Source organism: Octopus bimaculoides, chromosome 3 (genome assembly GCF_046866305.1).
Source record: "Octopus bimaculoides isolate indiv1 chromosome 3, ASM4686630v1, whole genome shotgun sequence".
NCBI lineage: Eukaryota > Metazoa > Mollusca > Cephalopoda > Octopoda > Octopodidae > Octopus > Octopus bimaculoides.
Genome location: NC_142930.1, coordinates 120,490,940 through 120,512,002, shown reverse-complemented (window position 1 = coordinate 120,512,002; position 21,063 = coordinate 120,490,940). Strand labels below are relative to the sequence as shown.

General features: G+C 37.2%; 3 protein-coding genes across 9 annotated transcripts in view; all 3 read left to right on the top strand.

The window, feature by feature from the left end:
- The window catches only part of LOC106869735 (toll-like receptor 6), a 22,080-nt gene extending 10,519 nt beyond the window's left edge, over window positions 1-11,561 (top strand). Inside the window, exons 1-2 of one of the 2 annotated variants that reach the window (XM_052966170.2) lie at window positions 718-924; window positions 8,581-11,561. In XM_052966170.2, coding sequence (XP_052822130.2) covers window positions 8,673-10,736 — 2,064 coding nt within the window. In that variant the 5' untranslated portion in view covers window positions 718-924; window positions 8,581-8,672 and the 3' untranslated portion in view covers window positions 10,737-11,561. Of the gene's footprint in view, window positions 1-717; window positions 925-8,580 lie in introns of those variants that run through there. The other variant, XM_089349504.1, reaches the window with a different exon arrangement.
- The window catches only part of LOC149136668 (toll-like receptor 6), a 41,417-nt gene that overhangs the window by 10,519 nt on the left and 9,835 nt on the right, over window positions 1-21,063 (top strand). Inside the window, exon 1 of one of the 2 annotated variants that reach the window (XM_089349505.1) lies at window positions 313-442. The exons of the other annotated variant lie outside the window; for it this stretch is intronic. The gene's annotated coding sequence lies outside the window, so the exon portion shown is untranslated. Of the gene's footprint in view, window positions 1-312; window positions 443-21,063 lie in introns of those variants that run through there. 2 annotated transcript variants of the gene reach the window in all.
- LOC106869724 (uncharacterized) overlaps window positions 3,895-21,063 on the top strand; it is a 216,755-nt gene continuing 199,586 nt past the window's right edge. For 2 of the 5 annotated variants that reach the window (XM_052966168.2, XM_089349508.1), the window contains exon 1: window positions 4,106-4,389. In XM_052966168.2, the coding sequence (XP_052822128.1) occupies window positions 4,367-4,389 (23 nt within the window). In that variant the 5' untranslated portion in view covers window positions 4,106-4,366. Of the gene's footprint in view, window positions 4,390-17,440; window positions 17,966-21,063 lie in introns of those variants that run through there. The other 3 variants (XR_016241181.1, XR_016241180.1, XM_089349507.1) reach the window with 3 other exon arrangements.

Genomic DNA, 21,063 nt, shown 5'->3' with positions numbered 1-21,063 from the left:
CTCTCGGGGTCGATAAATTAAGTACCACTTACGCTCTGCGGTCGATGTAATCGACTTAATCCCTTTGTCTGTCCTTGGTTGTCTCCCCTACGTTTAGCCGCTTGTGGGCAATAAACAAATAAGAAACTTTAGCTCGCCGGGCGAAATGCTTAGCAGTATTTCGTCTGTCTTTACGTCTGAGTTCAAATTCCGCCGGGTTCGACTTTGCCTTTCATACTTTCGGGGTCGATAAATTGAGTACCAGTTGCATACTGGGTCGTTCTAATCGACTGATCCCCTCCCCAAAAATTTCGGGCCTTGTACTTAGAGTAGGAAAGAATATCAACTTCCTGTGTTTAGCGTCCTGACGTTGTAACTAAGCAACCAGCTATTTATTTACACACGCACGGATGTATACATCATTACAGTTGTGGCGATTTCTGATAAAAAGGAATTTCCTAAGGTACTTGCACTTTTTATATTCTTCTCCAGATTTCCATTTGCGTATCTGTACGTAGAGGTTCATTTGTGTGTGTGAGAAAAAAAAAAAAGAAAATTCATACTGAGATAGATACATTTTCATTCATTTAATTAATCAATTGTCAACAGACCTGTTTCATATACATAAGAAATATAATTATCTGTGTGCGTGTGTGAGAAAAAAAAATTCATTCGGAGATAGACGCCTTTTCTCAATTAATTGAATAAGGTACTCCATATTGTCCATTGACTTTTCAAGTCACCTTTTTAACACTCGACATTTCACATTTAAATCCGATATTATGATTATGCTTGGCGCAACTCGACTTATTAACGCTTTCACTTCTTCGAACCGTTTTGTCAATGTCAATATAGTAACTAAGCAACCAGTTATTTGCACACACCCACACTTGTGTATACACCATTGCAGTTGTGACGACTTCAGATAAAAAGGAATTTCCTAAGGTACTTTCATTTTTTTATACTCTTCTCTAGCTTTCTATTTGTTTAAGATATGTAATTACATGAGTGTGTGTGTGGTAAACAAAATATCATAGAGTGATAGACGCCTTTTTTCTCATTGAAGCAAATGAGGTACTGTATATTTTACGTTGATTTTCCGATACATATTTCGGACATTTTTGGAATGATATTTCACATTAAATCCGATGTGATTATTCTTGGCACAGCTCGACTTATTAACACTTTTATTCCTTCGAAGCATTTTGTCAACGTCAACTTCCTGTGTCTGGCGTTCTTTCATTTCTTTTATATTCTTCCCCAGCTTTCTATTTGTGTATCTGTACGTACAGGTTCATTGATAACTAACATTACATAGTAGTTGCGACATCATTTTCCCAATTACTTTATAAACTGCTACCGAAGAAAAGTGCTGGGCTGTCACGGAAGGCCCCTGCTGCAAAGCGCAAGGCAGCTGCACGATTTAGAGAGTCTGATGAACAACATAATCAAAGGGTATCGTAAAACCAACCAGAATGTGCTATCAGTCTGATAGCACATTCGTACATGTAGAGTTTATCTCGAACCGGTAGCGCCTCCTAGTAACATTGCTAGGCCAAGGAAATATAGAAATTATCCATGATAGTTCCCGACCGGAAAGACCTCCGGAACCGACTAGCCAGTTCGTTCTTGTCGGCGCCCACAGTCTCCTCGAGAAGGTTGTCGCACTTCCCCGCCACTAAGCCTTTATAAATTTCTAAAGCGGAATATTCACCGATCCCATCAGGCGACTGGTTGAGGGCTATGATCGCCTGGCGACATTCTAGGGGCCAGTCACCCAGTCTCGGTCTTTTCTGCACCCAAGACTGACACTCCGTCAAGGAGACGAGGTGCGGAAAGACAGGTCTCACAAATAGAGCCCAGACACGCTCACCGTCCAGAAATCGTTACCGATCGCGTAACCTAAGTGTGTGTCTGCGCATTAGGAGCCAGGGCATACCTAATCCGCCACTCAGAGGATGCTGGAGACAGACCGACGGCCTGACCATTGGAACGCGTACCATCCACAAAAATTTAACTGAGAGACGCTCCAACCAAGGCACGACAGCCAGGCAATAAATGATAACGGAGGCGATATAAGCATTCGCCACCTCTGTCCGACCTTTCAGGGACAGCGTATTCTCAGCCCATTTCTGTGTAAGTCTGGTCACCCTGTTCACCACCTCATCGCAATTCTTATGAACCTGGAGGTCCGGACTAAACCAGACCCAGAACAGTTTAACTGGTCCGTCGGTCGAGCATCCAACGACGCCGTGCGATGGCATCGTCCTGCCTCTCCAAGAGCTGAACCGCGAACCCACTGATTTGTCGGCGTCGTTGATTTTAGCCCCTGCAACCGACTCATATTCGTTTAAGATGGTGCCGACCGTCTCCGCTTCGAAGGCGTCCGACACCATGACGGTGAGGGCGTCCGCGTATGCCGACACTGTCCTTCCCTGTCCCAGTTCGAAAGGGATGCCTTTTAGCTGTTCCATCTTCCGCAGCAGCGGATCGAGTGTTAATATGCACCGAAGAAGAGACAGCGGACAGCCCTGACGGACGGAGCGTGCGATGCCAAACGGCCCCGAGAGGTGGCCGTTTACTTTGACCACTGAATAAGGGCTGCTAAGTATTGCAGAGATCCAGCTGCTGAAAACGGGTCAGAAACCGTCTGCTTACATGGCGGCTCCCAAGTAGCGATGTCGACCTTATCGAATACTTCTGATTAATCCAAATTCATCAGAGCACTCAGGAAGCCAGCTTTGGCCCCAGCCCTCTCTATGATGGAGGTTGTTGTGGATAAATCTGCTCGGGATTTCGCACGTTTACGCTTCTCCGACCAGGCTATTGACGACAAACGGCAGCCTTTTTGGCAACACCTTGGCCAAAATACTAAACTCTGCGTTTAGCAGAGTTATGGGCAGAAAATTCTCCAGTACGTCCCCATTGACGGCGTTCTTCCTCAGCAGTATCACCTCTGTTAACAGCACTAGGAAATCTCCCGTTCTGTTGCAGTTGCGTTAGGCGTCTGTCAAGAGGTCGCCAAAAAAATCTGGCCTGAATACATAGAATTCATAGGGCAGACCATCCAAACCGGGCGATCTGCAACTTGTGCAATTGTTCATCGCCTCCCCAATTTCAGCGGCTGTTATCGGCCTTTCAGATAACTTCGTGTCAGCTGCTGAGTGTCGCAGCAAGCCGTCCAAGTACGAACTAAATTCCAGATGAGCACCGAGGTCGATTTAATCGACTAACTCACTCCCTCAAAATCTGAGGCCTTGCACCTATTGTAGAGAGGATTATTAAGGCGATGAGCTGGGAAAAATATTTATAACGCCGGACAAAATGCTTAACGTCATTTTGTCCCTCATTACGTCCTGATTCTAAATTGCACCGAGGTTAACTTTAGATTTCTGTGTCGATAAATGAATACAAAATTTGAAATAAGTACAAAATTTGAAACCACTGTTACTCTCATAATGATGAGAGGAATAATAGTAGCAGAGTTATTTCAATTTTTGGTTCAAGTCTAGCAATTTCGGGCCAAGGGCTAAGTTGTTTACAACCACGCCAATACTCTGTTTCATGTTTTATGGATCCCGTAAGGAAGAAAGACAGAGCCGACTCTTTAATAATGGGAAATTGCTACTTAATTTTCAATGATTTTGTATACTATTTCACCCTGTATATAATTTGGTTTCGGTATTTGAATGGACAAATTGTTGTTGGCACTCGTCGAGGGTTCCAGTTGATCCGATCAACGGAACAGCCTGCTCGTGAAATTAACGTGCAAGTGGCTGAGCACTCCACAGACACGTGTACCCTCAACGTAGTTCTCGAGGATATTCAGCGTGACACAGTGTGACAAGACTGACCCTTTGAAACAAAGGTACAACAGAAACAGGAAGAAAAAGTGAGAGAAAGTTGTGGTGAAAGAGTACAGCAGGGTTCGTCACCATCCCCTGCCGGAGCCTCGTGGAGCTTTAGGTGTTTTCGCTCAATAAACACTCACAACGCCCGGTCAGGGAATCGAAACCACGATCCTATTACCGCGAGTCCGCTGCCCTAACCACTGGGCCATTGGGCCTCCACTGAATGGACTAATACTCTTATGTAATTATCTGATGGCAATTTCAATAGCTGTAATGCATTAGAGCTTGGAGACTAGATAAAAATTCTCTCATATCAACCATTAGTTTCCCATTTAATTAGTGGGGATGGTACATATTCTTTTATTTGTAACTTTGCTTTTTTAAATAATTAATACTAATTGATAATGATCATTGTTGATATTTTGCTTCCTATATCGTAAACATGTTTAAAACTGTCAGCGAGTTGGTATGCAGATGCAGCAATAAATTGGTAACAATAGCACCCTAGTTGTGTATTATACAGTTACTGGTCATTGATGGTTCCATATATATTTACTCGGTAAGTGAAACCTTGATTGATAAATTTGCATTATCGCGCTGTACTTATTGTAAAAGTGCTTTGCTAAGTAGTGAAGGTGTTTCACGCATGATAGTTAATGTGGGGTTACGATTCCTGGACAGGGCGATGCGATGTGATTTTGAGCAAAACATTTCGTTTCACGTTGATCCAGACCATTGTTGTTGTTATATGTATGTATGTATGTATGTATGTATGAAATTAGATGTGTTCCTATGACAGAGAAAGGAGTAAGCGAGGGAGAGAGAGAGAGTGTGTGTGTGTATGTGTGTGTGTGTGTGTGTGTGTGTGTGTGTCTTCTAGTAGAGACCACAATGAACGATGTCTTCAATGTGAATTAATACTGTTGACGGAAACTGTGAGGCGTCTGTCGCGTATAATATATTCATACATTCATACGTAATACATTTATACACACACACACACACACACATACACATATATATATGCATATAAATATATATATATATATATATATATATATATATATATATATATATAAACACACATACACACGCACATACATACATATATATACGTGTGTATGTGTACGTGCGTGTAGTCACGTGCACAGAAGAGTGCAACGGCTGAAGATTTTCACACGATATACGTATATATATTTAATTTATTTTTCTAGAAAATTGCCTCCATATCTGCTCGCCTGTGTTCGTCTTACCTTGCGAAATTGCTTCATTATAAAGACAGCGGAGTCTGAGTACATATCATTTGAGCGCTAGTTAGTGTTTTCTCTAACGAGAGTCTCTGGATCTCATCTGTTGAATATATACATAAAGAGTAATCCCGCGACTATCGCAGGTGTTACGTTCCCAAACCTTCCGCGATAGGTGAAAATCCGCGAAGTAGAAACAGTACTATACTGTATATTTTTTTATAATTTTTATAATTTGTACATATCTGTTTTATCATGAATGCAAAACAACACCACACACTCGCCCCCCCCCCGTGTTCCGTTTTCCATACAGTATATGCGATTCTCTGTATAATCAACTACGGTACGCTACGTATTTTCTTTTAATATATTTTAATTAATGTGTCATACAGTGCAGCACTGTACTGTATCTTTATTCATTGATTTGTTAATTTTTAGGTGCGAAAATGCTTATTTTATCACAGAAATAATTAAAATCTAAAGAATATAAATACCTATCCGCCGCAGAAACCGGCGATATACAGAGGGGTCAGCGATATAAATTTGCATCTATTAACCAGAAAAATCCGCGATGTACTGACTGCGCGATAGGTGACCCGCGATGTATTAAGTGCGCCATTGGTGGACTGCGATATGGCTAGGGATTATTGTATGTTTGATTATGTATGTATTTATACGCATAAGTATTGATACGTGTTTGTAAAATCACATATACACACAGACACTCACGCTCAGCTACAAATATATGTATATATTGGGTTGGTGTATAATTATTGCGGCTTTTCTCAACAAATTTTATTGAACAACATGTAACAAAAATATCTTTAGATGATTATTCCGGAGCATATTCACCATCTACTTCAATTACTGTTTCCCATTTGCTTGGTAGACGGCCAGGCCGTCATTTAGAGATGTTTTTGTTAAATATTGTTATTAATATATATATATATATATATGTGTGTGTGTGTGTGTGTGTGTGTGTGTGTGTATATATATATATGTATATATATATATATATATATATATATATATATATATATATATATATATATGCATGCATGAATGAATGTGTTTTCTCATTGTCTCTCATCCCCGCTTGGCAATGTTACGCATTCATAGAATTGTAGTGCCACAAAAGACACTCGCAGGATAGGTATCATTAATATAATACGCATATGGAATCTGTTTCTTCGACTAAGTATATTATGGCAGTTCCCAAGCATATCTGTTGCAACGTGACTGAAAGAAAGAAAAGAATACAATTTTTACATATCTATCTATCTATCTATCTATCTATCTATCTATCTATCTATCTATCTATCTATCTATCTATCTATCTATCTACATGTCTGTCTGTCTACATACATACATACATACTCATGACTATCCATATAAAACGATATAATATAATTTAATAATATATAATATAATATGTATTATGCATGTACTTAGATTATATGTATATCCGAGTTAAAGAAGTGGAGGAGATGAAATCCATAACATATGTTTCCTAGCCAGCGGATCCTCGGAAGTGATAATTATTCAACGAATATGTATGTATATACATACATACATACATACATACATATATATATATATATATATATATATATATATATATATATATATATATATATATATCTGTGTATGTGTGTATATATACATACATACATTACACATATGCATGCATATATATGTATATATATATATATATATATATATATACATGTATATAAATGTATATGTATGTATATGTATATATATATATATATATATATATATATATATATATATATATATATATATATATGAAAAGCAACAACGAAAATGCTACTTTTTAAAATTTCGGTACATTTGAATTTCATTATATAGATACATTTAAAAAATGATTTTGTTTTCCATGTTTTGGTTGTTGAAAAACCTTATGAAAAATATGAATTCGGTAAATTTGTTGTATGTACATTTATCTATGTGTTGTGTGACAGGTATTTTCCTGTATTCCGGAATTCTAATTTGAGATTTGTGCACCGCCACCTTCTTACGTAGGCTGTTTCTTTGTGTGCCCAATATACTGCGTTTGCATCCCGCGCATATAATTAAGTAAATCAAATTCTCCGATGCACATGTAAAGTTAGTTTCTATGGTAAAATGTTGGCCTTGTTCTAATCGATATTCTGATTCTTCTATTATATAGGTACAGATCCCACAGTTGGGTCTCCCGCACTTTTTTACTGTCGGCTTTGTGGTTAGTGTTGAGTGAAATTTGCCCTGGGTTAAAATCCTCTTACTTTTGGTGATTTTGTGTGTTATGAGGATTTGATTTATCTTTGGGTCTCTCTTGACTAGAGCTGTGCTGTGGAGTATAGTGTTGAAGGCCTCATTTTTATGTGGGTTGTGTAAGGCAGGGTTTTCAATTTTTCTTCCTTCTTTGGTCTTGGTTGTCTAAGTTCTTGTGTATTTAATTTAAGGACTCGTTGGATCTTATTGTTGATTAAGGGTTGTGGGTAATTCCTATTGATGAGTGTGTTTTTTTATTCCTGGAGTCGTGTGTAACGGGTGATTGTGTCTGATACTATTGTGCATATTCTTTTGGCTAAACAGAATGGGATATTCATCCTGGTGCGTCTCGGGTGGCAAGAATCAAATGGCAGGTACTATTACGACTCCGTGGGTTTGTAATAGATATCTATCTATATTTTGTTCCCGACTTTATTAATAAGGATATGTGTGTGTGTGTGTGTGTGTGTGTGTGTGTAATGTGTGCCTGTGAGTGCGTGTGTATAAATATATAATTGCCAGCAAGGATGCAGTATTTCGTTTTGTAGCCGTAATATATTTCCTAGTGTAATAAAATTTGTGTCAATATGATGCCTTGTTTTGGTGATAAGCTTTTCTCTACAGACTTTCAATAGTATTCACAAATAGCATTGACATTTCTGAAATGTCATATACGAAAGCATTTACGTAAGTGAAACGATCGACGGTTGAAGATTAGGTAATTGGTGTACATGCATATTTCAAGAGTTGCGGCTCTTTTGTCATCATGGGATCCAACACTCTCAAAAGGCAGAGTTTGAAGCAAATTTTATGAGGTCACAACGGGTGGAGATCTTGCGTTTAAGTGTATACCTCTTCCCAAAGACAACTTACTATACCTTTCATCATTCTTGTGTCTGAAAATCAAGTGCCAGACAAATGTAGGTGCGGGTCGATGTAATTGATTATATTCTACTGAGATTATTAACCTTGTGTGCCTGTCAACATTCTTCATTATCAATAGATTTGGAAAAATAGATTATACATTCTTCCTTCTAGATCTAGAGCAAGAATCATATTTCTGACTTTAAAATTTAACATATTATATACTAAATATTGTCGCTCATAGGATTCACTGATATATGTTTATTACATGCTTTTTTGTCCGAATGTGGTTTAGCTTTAGTGTTTTGTAATATAAATTCTTTCGTAATCTTAAATGTAGTGTCTCGTTTGAACTATTTCAGATATAGATGACATGCTGACGACCTGAAATATATAAAACAAAATGAAGCTTTGTACATCAACCCATTCAAAGTCGTAACTAAATTCCTGCACAATGAATTCCTTGACTCTAAGCGTACTCTTCCTGATTATTCATGTTTCATGTGGTGAAGCGGAAGAATGTCACGTTTTAAGAAAGGGGAGTTGGTCATGTGAAGGAAGCACTTTTGTTCCAAAATTTCCGCCTGACACTATAGCTGTAACATTCACAGATCTAAACATTGACAATTTGGACAATGAAACCTTTCAAAATTTGACAGAACTGCCCTTACTAGAACATTTGTTAATTAGGTCTACCTTCCTTAAGACATCTACTAATGATGTATTTACGTATTTGAAGTATATACAAGAATTCGTACTTATTAATGTTCAGTTACTTCTTCCGGAATTAAGAAATATGCTGTTTGGTTTACCACTGACTACAAAAAAATTAGTATTAGCTGAAATGCAACTGGAAAATTTGAATAAAGATATATTTGATGGTCTCAGAGGAACTAACGTCTCAAATATTTTCATCAATGAATGTAATATGGTACATTTTGATGGCAGCTATTTCAATGGTATAGATAGATTAGATCAACTTGTTCTTTCAGGAGACGGTATTACCTCAGTTACCAGTTGGGGATATCTTCCTAATTTGACTTATCTAGATTTCTATTATAATGAAATTTCAAATATGCCAAAATTTAAAAACGGGTCTGGATTTATATTTTACCCAAAACTTGAAAAGTTATTCATAGGTTTATCATTTTATGATCAATTAAACAGCAACTTTTTCATAGGACTAGAGCACCTACAGACTTTGGGAATCTATGTTGGTGATAACTTTTTTTTAAAATCGAACGTTTTTCAGGAATTGAAATGTCTACGAGCACTAAGTTTACTATCTCATAAGCACCATATCTTAAGATTTGAGCAAAACATCTTCAAACTCAAATTATTGGAATCGGTGGAGCTAAATAACATTCATGTGGTTATTAACGAAGGCAAACCGTCTGCGATATTTAAGTCATGTCCACAACTAACAAATTTGATTCTGAAAAATGTCAGTAACATATACCCCAACGATTTACTGAAGCCATTGACTAAACTAGAAAATCTGATGATTACTGACGGGCAGTTTAGTAAAGTTCCAGATGCGATTTGTAATATGAATAATCTTACAGAACTTTCCATTTGTTATACAAATGTTAGAAAATGGAACAAACCGAATTGCTCAGTTATGAGAGTATTGCAGAAACTTGAGTTAAAGCACAATAAAATTCGGTACGTTAATCAAGAATTATTTTCCCATTTACTATTCAGCAACGAGAAACTGAATATTGATCTCTCAAACAACCCGTTCGTTTGCGACTGCAAAGCACTCTGGTTTCGAGACTGGTCACGGGAAAATGCAGGTAGATTGAAGAATTACAGAAATTATCGGTGCTTCATTCCGGATACATTTCACCATATTTCTTTGGAAAATTTTTCTCTAAACTGGGATTACTGTGAAAATAGAAAGAAAACGTCTTTTATCGCTATATTTGGGGGAATTATAGCCGTACTGGTTGTCATTTTTGTATTTTTCGCAATATTATCATATGAAAAACAATGGTCTATTGGTTTCTGTTTATACCACTCATTAGTAAGAAAGAGAAAATACAAAACACTCGTTAATGAAGTCCAATATAAGCATGATGCTCTTGTATGTTACTGTAGTGCTGATGTCAACTGGGTTGTGAATAAATTGTTACCCATTATCGAAGAAGAAAACCATTTCAGTTTATGTTTACATGAGAGGGACGTTGTAGTTGGAAACGATACTGTTGATAATATCGTAGACAGCATGCAACAAAGCCGTAAGGTTGTTTTAGTTTTGTCAAATGATTTTTCTCAGAGTAGCTGGTGCCAGTTTGAAGCAAGTATTGCCCAGCAAAAAATTTTAAAAGATCATTACGATATTATTATTCCTGTTTTGTTAAATGAAATTCCGTCGAATTTACGAACGGAAAGTCTTGTTGATTTAATGAATCAAAAAACGTTCTTGAAATGGCCGAATGAAAGTAAATACGAAGAAATATTTTGGGAGCAATTTATAAGACAGCTGAACGAAAATGAAACCGATAATGAGGTTTAGAACTGAAGTGTAATGACTTCATTCGAAAAGAGACAAACAAATGCATCAGCACACATTCAAATAGAGAAAAGCTCGGAAAGAAAACAAAACTGAATATATTTTATTTAGATGTTGTTATGAGAAAAGATGAATTCATGTATCAACACCTAACAGTCAAGTTAGTCCTCGGTTAAACTGCTCAAATTCCGATGAACAGCATTGTAAATGCTTAGATATCTAGTGACAAATGTGACAGCAACGTTTGATTCTATGAAAGCAATTCTAAATATATTTCATGACAAAACGAAAGTTAATAAGACTATAATCTCTTATGGCATACAGTTTCGTATTAGTGAGTATCTACACACGATTCCAAAGTCACTATTTGAATAAACAGTAGTGCATGTGCATGTATTTTTGAAATATTTATCCATCACTGTGTTGTAAAATTTGTATAAAAATAATAAAACGACACACACATATGAAATATCATTATTTTCAAAAATGTTTTATAATTCCTTGTAAACATACAATACACGCTACTACAATAACAAATGCAGAAATATAATACTAATTAAATGTAGATTATCAAATTATACTTTTTTATATATAATTACAGTTCCAGGTAATTTTGGTAAATTTTCGCTTGCGGATAACATATATATAGTTTTATTATATTATTCTATTATATATTAATATTTCACTTCAACATACAGATACTATTAACCTGGTTTTAGAACACAATAAACGTATGCTTTAGAGAAAAGCGTTAAATATGTGTGAAAATTGTATCTTGAATTTGTAAACCAATAAATGAATAAATCAATATATATACATATATATATATATATACGAGTGTGTGTCTCTTCTATGAATATGTATATGTGTGTGCATGTGTTCGTGTGCGTATATGTATACACGTTTATACACGTATGTATACGAGGGAGACTCAAAAATTATAAGCACTCTTGTTTTTTCACTGTATTTACACAAAAACTGTGGGATGAACAAGTACGTCATTTGTCTATATAGTCTCCTTCCCTTCCGATGCACTTGCTCCACCGGTCGACAAGCTTGCGCATTCCCTCCAACAAAATGGGTTTCGGTTAGTCTTGCAACAATTTATGCACCACTTCCTTCACATCTTCACCTGTAGAGCGACCCAAAGATATGATAGTTGAGCGGGGTGCGATCTGGGCTGTAGGCAGCGTATTCCAGCACTTCAAAACCCGATTGGTTAATGGTTTCAACGGTCCGGGCGGCAGTGTGTGGGCGTGCGTTGTCGTGCAACAATAAAACCGCCTTTGACAATAGGCCTCGGCGTTTGCTGGCTTCTGCTTGTTGGCCAACAAAGCCCTATATCTTTTACTGTTGATCGTACAGCCCTTTTCTATCAGGCATCTAGTATAGACTCTTTTGAGTCCCAAAAAATGGTTGGCATCGCCTTTCCCACGGACAACTAAGTCTTGAATATCTTCGTCGCTTGCGAGCCAGGATATTTGCAATCCATACTCTGTCTTTTAGATTTTGCCTGTTAATGATGAACCCCCATTTCATCTCCTGTGACTATTATGCTCAAACATTCCTCTCTCTCATTGTTGTAGCGGTCAAGGACTAATCTGCAGAGAAGGAGCTACCTCATGGATGATAACTCGCTGATTCACCATTACCATCTTCTCGGCAATGGTAGAGATTGACGGGCGTGCTGATCCCTCTCCGTGCATTACGCTTGTCCGGTTACTTTTAAACTTCTCTATCCACCCACACACACTTCTATACGATAGTTCACTGTCCTGTTATTGTGCTAAAAGCCGATGAATTTTAGCACCTGACGCAACTAACGATCGGCGAAATCGGATCATTGTCCATTGTTTGTTTTGGTGCACATTGCTAGCAAAGCTAGAAAGAAAAAATAGCACGATCAAGCTCAGACTTTGTTCACGTGACTACAATAGTACCAACTATAAGCACGCATGCGCAGAAGGCAGTGTGACAATAATGGAGATATGTTATGGTGAAAGTGGAGATATCTGAATTTCTCACTGGCAAGAAATGTTACATTTATTCACCTTCATGCACCGGTCTTCCTTTTTTCGAGATTAATACTGGAAATTTGTTTAAATGAAAGAAAATAATGTAATACTTTCGGAATTATGTGGAAACTAAATCAATGCGTTTCAGTATTCTACCTTATGTGTGCATTGTTGTGTATGAAAAAAGAGAGAAGGAACGAGAGAAAGGGAAAAAGAGAGAAAGAGATAAAAAGAGAGAAAGATAGAGTGACGTGTGGGGGAGAGACTGATGCGGGGAGCAAGAATGCACAAGGGAGCGAGAGAACAGATGAGATTTCTATAGGTGAGACATCTATGAGCTACAGAGATAGATGAGGTAGAAAAGGTACTGTTGTAATATGCAAAAGTTCTTGTACATATTTTAAAGGACAACGATTCACAGTGTAAGATCAAACAGTTTCCAATACCGTATGATGATAAAGGTGGGGGTAACAGAGAACTTGCAAACTTAGGAACAGCTATTCCTGTATTAATTGGTGCATTTGGAACAACACTCAATCGCATTGTCGACCTGCAGAAGTATGCAAAGATTTTATCCTGCAAGTATCCTCAAAAATACTTAAATTTGAGAAGACTTGCTCTCACGATGTCTTTAAACAAAATCGTTTCTAACATCAATAGCGAGTTATCAATACAATAATAATAGTTCATTATTTACATTATTTAAATTATTTACATTCGACGGATATTTGTCCTCATCGTGTTTGTTGTTAACACAACGTTTCGGCTGATATACCCTCCAGCCTTCATCAAGTGTCTTGGGGAAATTTCGAACCTGGGTTATCATTCCTAAGGCATTTTCGATGTTATTATTATTATTTTATGTTTGACTTTTGTTTTGCATTTGTACAAGTTGGATCCAAGTCTCACCCAGAGACCTCAAGAGACAACAAGTTAGAAGTCCATGTAGGTGTTATGCCTAGGGTACCATATATTTGGATTTGTACAGTTTTGTTCAAGTGAATGTTTAAGAAACCATAAGAAAATTATGTGTTTGCTTTAAAATTTGAGATCACATAGACAGTATTTTACGTAGGATATGGGCAGTTCCCATGAGCACTATCTTTTGAACTTCAGCCATTTTGGGGTTTCCTGGTATCTGAGCTAGGTAGTAATCAGCCCGTTTCGCTGTCATTCCCAGGGCACCTATGGCAATAGGTATTGTTTTCGTCTTCAGATTCCACATTATTATTATTATTATTATTATTATTATTATTATTATTATTATTATTATTATTATTGTTGTTGTTGTTGTTGTTGTTCAGGTCACTACTTGGAATCGAACTTGGAATCTTGGGGTTAGTAGCCCGCGCTCTTAACCATGCTAATACGAGTGATTACAATACCCTGCAAAAGCAGGGTATTGTAATCACTCGTCTTTGTTTGTCTGTGTATCTGTAAAATTAATGAAACTGAATAATAATAGTTATTTCAAATTTTGGCACAAGACCAGCAATGTTTTTGAGGCGAGGTGAAAGTTGATCACAACGAACCCCAAATACTTGAGCTGTATTTATTTCATCGAAAACAAAAGGACGAAAGTAATCGTCAACCTTCGCGTAATTTGAAACCAGAACGTAAAGGTAGAAAGATGCAACCGAGCATGTTGTCCGGTGTGCTAACAATTTAGCTAGCTCGCCGCGCTAAGGCAATACCGATCATTGACTCTCACGGCTTCTCATCTTAATTGATTAGTTGTTTTATCATGTATGTGTTTTGTCTTGCTGTAAGAGATGGGCCACAGCAAATATTCTGCTCAATACCAAACATTTATATGTCACTTGTTTGATCTTCATCAGTAGAGCATGTCCCTTGGTGGTTGGCTATATGCGCATCTCTAATAAACCTGAACTTGTAATCTAGATAGAATAACTGTAGATTTCTTCTGTGTGTATACATACGCATCTCTAATCACGATCAGCATCATAGCCATGTGTTGAAAGAATTTCGTTGGGATTTGAATAATTCACCTCTGGAATGATGGATATTACGTTCATCAACCTTAAACAACCTTTATTCAGAGACCTTTTAAGCGAGAAGGGCTATGCGGGCTGAAGAAATTTCTAACTGTGCCCCACCTGCAAGGTCTTACTTTGTTTATTATCCTGCGTACGTAAGTGAAAGAAGGGTGCTGCAATCACTCGTTTGCAAAATTACTGGAAAACAGAAGAACAGATTTTCACCACATTTAGCAGAAATACTGACAGGGCGAGTGACTCGAAATGAACATTTGGTTTGATTATCATAAAAAAAATTACAAATTTCCGAATAAGCAAGTGGTCATATTATTTTGTTCAATTTTCTTTTCATATGAATAGACGGTCGTCTGCGTGTGTATGGATCATGGCGTACCTATGTGCGCAGGCACGTATGACTACATACATACACACATACGTAATACATACAGACATACAGACAGACAAATACATAACAAAAACATCAGGACTTACAAGTATATATAACATACAGAAAATTGCATTACTGGACACTGCACACATCCTACGCAAAACACTTTCAATACAGAAACCATGAGAGCATCACAGCAACTCTCAGCACATACGCAAGGCACACAGAGCTGCGCTCGGTAGTGAAGTGAAAGCACTTTATAAAAATAAAACTACTGAATAATAATAATAATAATAATAATAATAATAATAATAATAATAGTGATGATGGTGATGTCTTTTATTAGACGCATTAATATGATGAGGGTGACATTATAAAGAAAGTTAACAATTTGCTTGGGGATTGACATAGAAGATGAAGAGAATGAAGGGAAAAGACTATAAAATGCAATAAAAGAATAACATGACTGATTCAGCTTTCCTCATAATGGAGACACCCAATGAAGGACCAATGAAGGAATGGCATTTAGAATTACTATGACCATGAAAAGAACGTAATTGCTCCCAACTGTTGCTCACAAATCTATTGGCGTATTCTTAGATTAGTTTGTAGAGCAACAATTGGAAAAGGGATGGTGACTTCGGTCGTCATCCTTTATCTATGGGGTTCCTTGATTGATTATATTTAGAGGTTTCTCTTGAACGTGAACAGGGGACAGCGAGAAGAACCAGAATATCAGAACAAGTATTAAGGTGACTTATGGAACTTTCTCATAACAATTGTCCATGATAGTGACATATGATGACCAGATATCATTATAGAGGATAAAAATAAATAGCGTAATATTGTAGGCTTTGCAATTTCCAATGATAACAAAGTTGATAGCATAGAAATCAAAAATACTGAGTAATACCAGGAACTAGTCAGAGTGGTCGAAAGTTCGTGGAAAACGAAAAGAACAATTATTGGGAATATCTCTTAGTGGCTGACAATATGTACATCTCCGATCACTAGTAGGAGTAGTAGGGGAGCACCATAAATATGTGTTGAGAGGAATTCTTTGGGGTTTGAATAAGTCACATCTGGAAACATGGGTGTTTCGTTCATCATCCTTAAACCTTAGTCAGGGACCTTTTGATAAGGATTAATTACAAGACATGAAAAAAAATCTTTGCCTCACTTGCAAGGTCATACGTTGTTAGGTTTAATATTAGCTCACTATGTCGCAATCATATGGTTGTGGTACATGTGCCTGGTGTACCATTACCAGATGGGTTGTCATGATTGGATATTACTTTCGTATATTCATACCCCAGTGTCACTTTGATAGCATGCATATCTCTCTCACTCAATAATAATAACTAAAATCGTCTCTTCTATAGACACTAGGCCATAAATTAACAGTGAAGTGGGAGTCGACTACATCAACTCCTGCAGTAGATACGATATAGATGTGCCGATGAGGCTTATCCATGTCCACATTCAGAATATCCAGTCGGCACCTGTCAGAAAAATGGTAATGTCTGTGCCGATTTGCCAGTAATAAAGATTTCAAATGTCGGCACAAGGCCAGCAGTTTCGGAAGATTGGGTATATCAGTCACATAGATCCCACTAAAAAACTGGTATTTACTTTATCGATCCTGTAAAGATGAAAGGCATATCCGATCTCGAGGGAATTTGAACTCAGAACATGAAGACGAAATGCCGTTAAGCATTTTGCCCGGTGTGTTAACGTTTATTTCTTTATTGCCCACAAGGGGCTAAACATAGGGGGGGGGGACAAATGGATTAAGTCGATTATATCGACCCCAGTGCGTAACTCGTACTTAATTTATCAACCCCGAAAGGATGAAAGGCAAAATCGACCTCGGCGGAATTTGAACTCAGAACGTAACGGCAGACGAAATACCGCTAAGCATTTCGCCTGGCGTGCTAACGTTTCTGCCAGCTCACCACCTTATATACAACTACTACTAATATTAACCGATTTTGGCAGAAGGCCACCAATTTCATAGACCTTGACTGCGTAGACCACAGTGCTGCATTGGTACTGATCTTTTCGACCATTAAAGGTAAAATCAATGTCACTGGAATTTGAAACCAGGATGTAACAAGGGACGAAACGCCGTCGTGCTAACGATCCTACCAGCTCACCGCAATGTATCCTCAAGTACGCATGAAGCAGTTATAGGTCAATGTTTGCCTAATTATAGAAGCTGGAACGGAAATCTTAGAAATAACGTTTGACGATGTTGATGATGGTAATACTAATAGTTGTTACAAGTATTGGTATAAGGCCTGACATATCAGGGCAAAGGGCACAGCGATTACATAGACACGAAAACTGAAATGGTTCTTATTTTATCGATCCCGCAAGAAAGAAAGGCAAAGCCGACCCCTTAATAATGGGTAGATGGTGCTATATTTTCCATGTTTTTACATACAACTTCCTTCACCCAATACGTAATTCGTTTAAAGTATTTCATTAGTCTAATACTCTTACATAAATATTTGATGTCAATTTTGATAGAAGCTGCAATGCAGGTCAAAACGTACGGGCTTGGGACTTTATAAAACCTATCTATTAGTAATTACTGGCATATTTAATTAGTGGGATGGTACAAATGCTTTTTTTTTTTTTTTAACTTCTCTTTATGTGATCATTAACATTAATTGATTAAAGTCCTTGTTGATATTTTGCTTCCTATATCGAAAACAATATTAAAACTCAGTCACCGAGTTGGTATGCAGCAATAAACTGGTAACATTATCACCATTGTTGTGTACAATACAGTTACTGGTTGATAATGGCTCCATATATATTTTTTCGGTAAGTGAAACTTTAACTGATAAATTTACATTATGGTGTTGTATTTACTGTAAAAGTGCTAGGATTAGTGTTGAGGGTGTTTCAGACATGATCGTTTAATTGGCGTTGATGTTCTTGAACCGGGCAATGCAACGTTCTTTCTTGAAGTAAACAATTCATTTCACGTTGATCCAGACCGCTCAACCGGCAAAAATGATTAATCCCTGACAAACAGGCGTTTAGTTCCACGGGCTGAGTATATGGTCCAGGCAACGTAGAAACCCTATGATTCAAAATGGTTCTTTGATCGTCTTCTTTTTTATTGTATCTATTGACTACATTTCAAACGAGATGAGTTTCATTGTTAGATGTATACTTGTATGTAATTATAAATGTTCCTATGAGAGAGAGAGAATGAGAGGGAGAAAGACAGAGAGTGAGTGTGTGCGTGTGTGAATGTATGGTGAGTGTGTGTGTATGTATGTATGTGTGTGTGTGTGTGTGTGTGTGTGTGTGTGTGTGTGTGTGCATCGCAGGAGTGGTAATGTTTCAAAAGTTCGCTTTGCAACTATATGGTTGCGAGTTCAGCTCCGTTGGGCGAGGCCTAGGACAAGAATCTTCCAGTAGAGACCAAAACGAACGAACTTTTCAATGTATATTGGTACGAAAGACGGAAATTGAGCGAAGTGCTGGTCGTATACATACATACAAACATATATATATGTATGCATGTATATATATATATATATATATATATATATATATATATATATATATATATATATGCATGTATTTATGTATATATTTATAAATGTATACATGCATACATATATGTATATTTATATATATATATATATATATATATATATATATATATATATATATATATATATATATATATATATATATACATATATATATATATATATATACACATAAATATATACATACATATATACATTTATAAATATATACATAAATACATGCATATATATACACACACACATATGTATATATATATTTATAAATATAAATATATATAGAAAATTGATTAAGAGTGTTAATCGTTTTTTTTTTCAGTCTGCGGAGAAATGGCTAAAATTTGCCGTTTATAATTATACCATATGTTACGAACACATACGCACACAGGCGCACGCACACAGGCGCACGCACACAGGCGCACGCACACAGGCGCACGCACACAGGCGCACGCACACAGGCGCACGCACACAGGCGCACGCACACAGACGCACACACACATACGTTTATATACTTTCATTTGTTTCAGTGATTTGTCTGTAGCCATACTGGAGCACCACCTCTTAGTCGAAGAAATTGAATCCTGGACTTATGCTTTGTAAGCCTGGTGCATATTTTACAGGGTTGCTTATGCCGAATCGCTAGGTTACCGGGGCAAAAACACACAAATATAGGTTGTGAAGCGATGCCAGGGTGGAGCACAGACACAAAATGGACAAAAGCCTTTCGGCTATACAACAAAAGGAAAATAATTTGACCATTACAACAAAAATAAAACAAAATAAACAGGGTTTTACGACTATCAAATAGTGTAGTAAGCTAGCGCAAGAAAAAAGAAAATGGAAAAATCTTAACTGAGCGGGTGGCGAGACAGAACAGAACAGATGCAACTGGCCTCAAAGGCAGTCAGCCGGAACAGGACGAAAATCCCTAAACGAGACAGTAATAACGTGACAGAGGGACTAGTGGACACGAGTGGACAAAGAAATCAGAGGGACCAAATTTCGAGAGAGGGGTCACAGAATGTGATGGAGAGAGGGAGAGAGAGAGAGAGAGAGAGAGAGAGTGAAAGTACGTTGTGGCGAAGGAAGGCAAAGTTTGAGGGATAAGTGGGAGGGAAAAGGAACCAGAGGGACAGAGGAACGATGGGGGGAGCGAGAGAGAGAGAAGAGAGTTAGAGCGAGAGAGAAAGAAGGACTAAGGCAGAAAAGTGAGAACGAGAGTGTGAGAGACAAAGTGGGAAAGGGAGAAAAAAGAGAGACAGACAGAGAAAGAAGAAGAAGGAAAAGAGAGACAAGTGGGGAAAGTGGGTGAGAATCGTACATAATATCCAAGGGGTATTTATTTTTACAAACTTAACAACAAATCGTACGTAGCACAGCTTGGATAAATCAAAGGTAAAAAAACACAACAAACGGAAATCGTCAAAACATAACAAGCAAGAAAAGGACGATAGCAAAACAACGGCAAACAGGTCAAAACAAGATACACGGATATATATATATATATGTGTGTGTGTGTGTGTGTGTGTGTGTGTGTGTGTGTGTGTGTCTGTGTACATGTATGTATACATGTATATATATATATATATATTGTTGTACTTGGGGATGGTCATATTGCCAGTTTAGCCAATAAAAACACACGCACTGTATATTTGGTGTTAATTTTTTTTTTTTTTTTTTCAGCTTTATATTACATTAATCTTAATCTTAATCTTATTTCGGCCAGAGTTCTTTCGTCACACTTCTGTGACCTCATCAGTGGTCCTTTGTTTCCTTCTTTCTTATGTGTGTCTCACCTTGCTAACTATCAGCCATTTTGTATTTTGTATTCCTATTGTATGTGTCTACGCATGCGTGTCCTTCAATGTGTCTGTGTCTTTTGTAAGTGCATGTGTGTATGGGGAGTGTCTGTATCACCTATATTCTCTGTTAATACGTGTTCATTTGTATTAGTTTTTATTTATTTATATGTTCATGTGTGTGTGTGTGTGTTTTTTTTTTTTTGTTTTTTTTTAATGTGTTTAATTAAATTTTGTTAACGTATGTAGTATTTAATTCCATTTGTTTATCTATGTATTGTATTATACCTTGTTCCTATTATTGTTTTATGGGTAACATGTTGTCACATGCTGTGGTTTGTTAGTGGCGTATGTTAGTGTTCCATTCTAGTTTCCTATTCAGGCTAGGTTTCCCTTCTATTATGTGTGTAGCTTCAGTAATTTGTCTAAGTGCTGCATCACTGCTATGTGTAGATAAGATTTTAATTTCTATGTTGTTGATTGAGCCTCTATGTTCTTGCTCAGCGTGCTGGTACAGAACTGATGAGTTCTTCCCTTCCTTAAGTTCCCTCCAATGTTC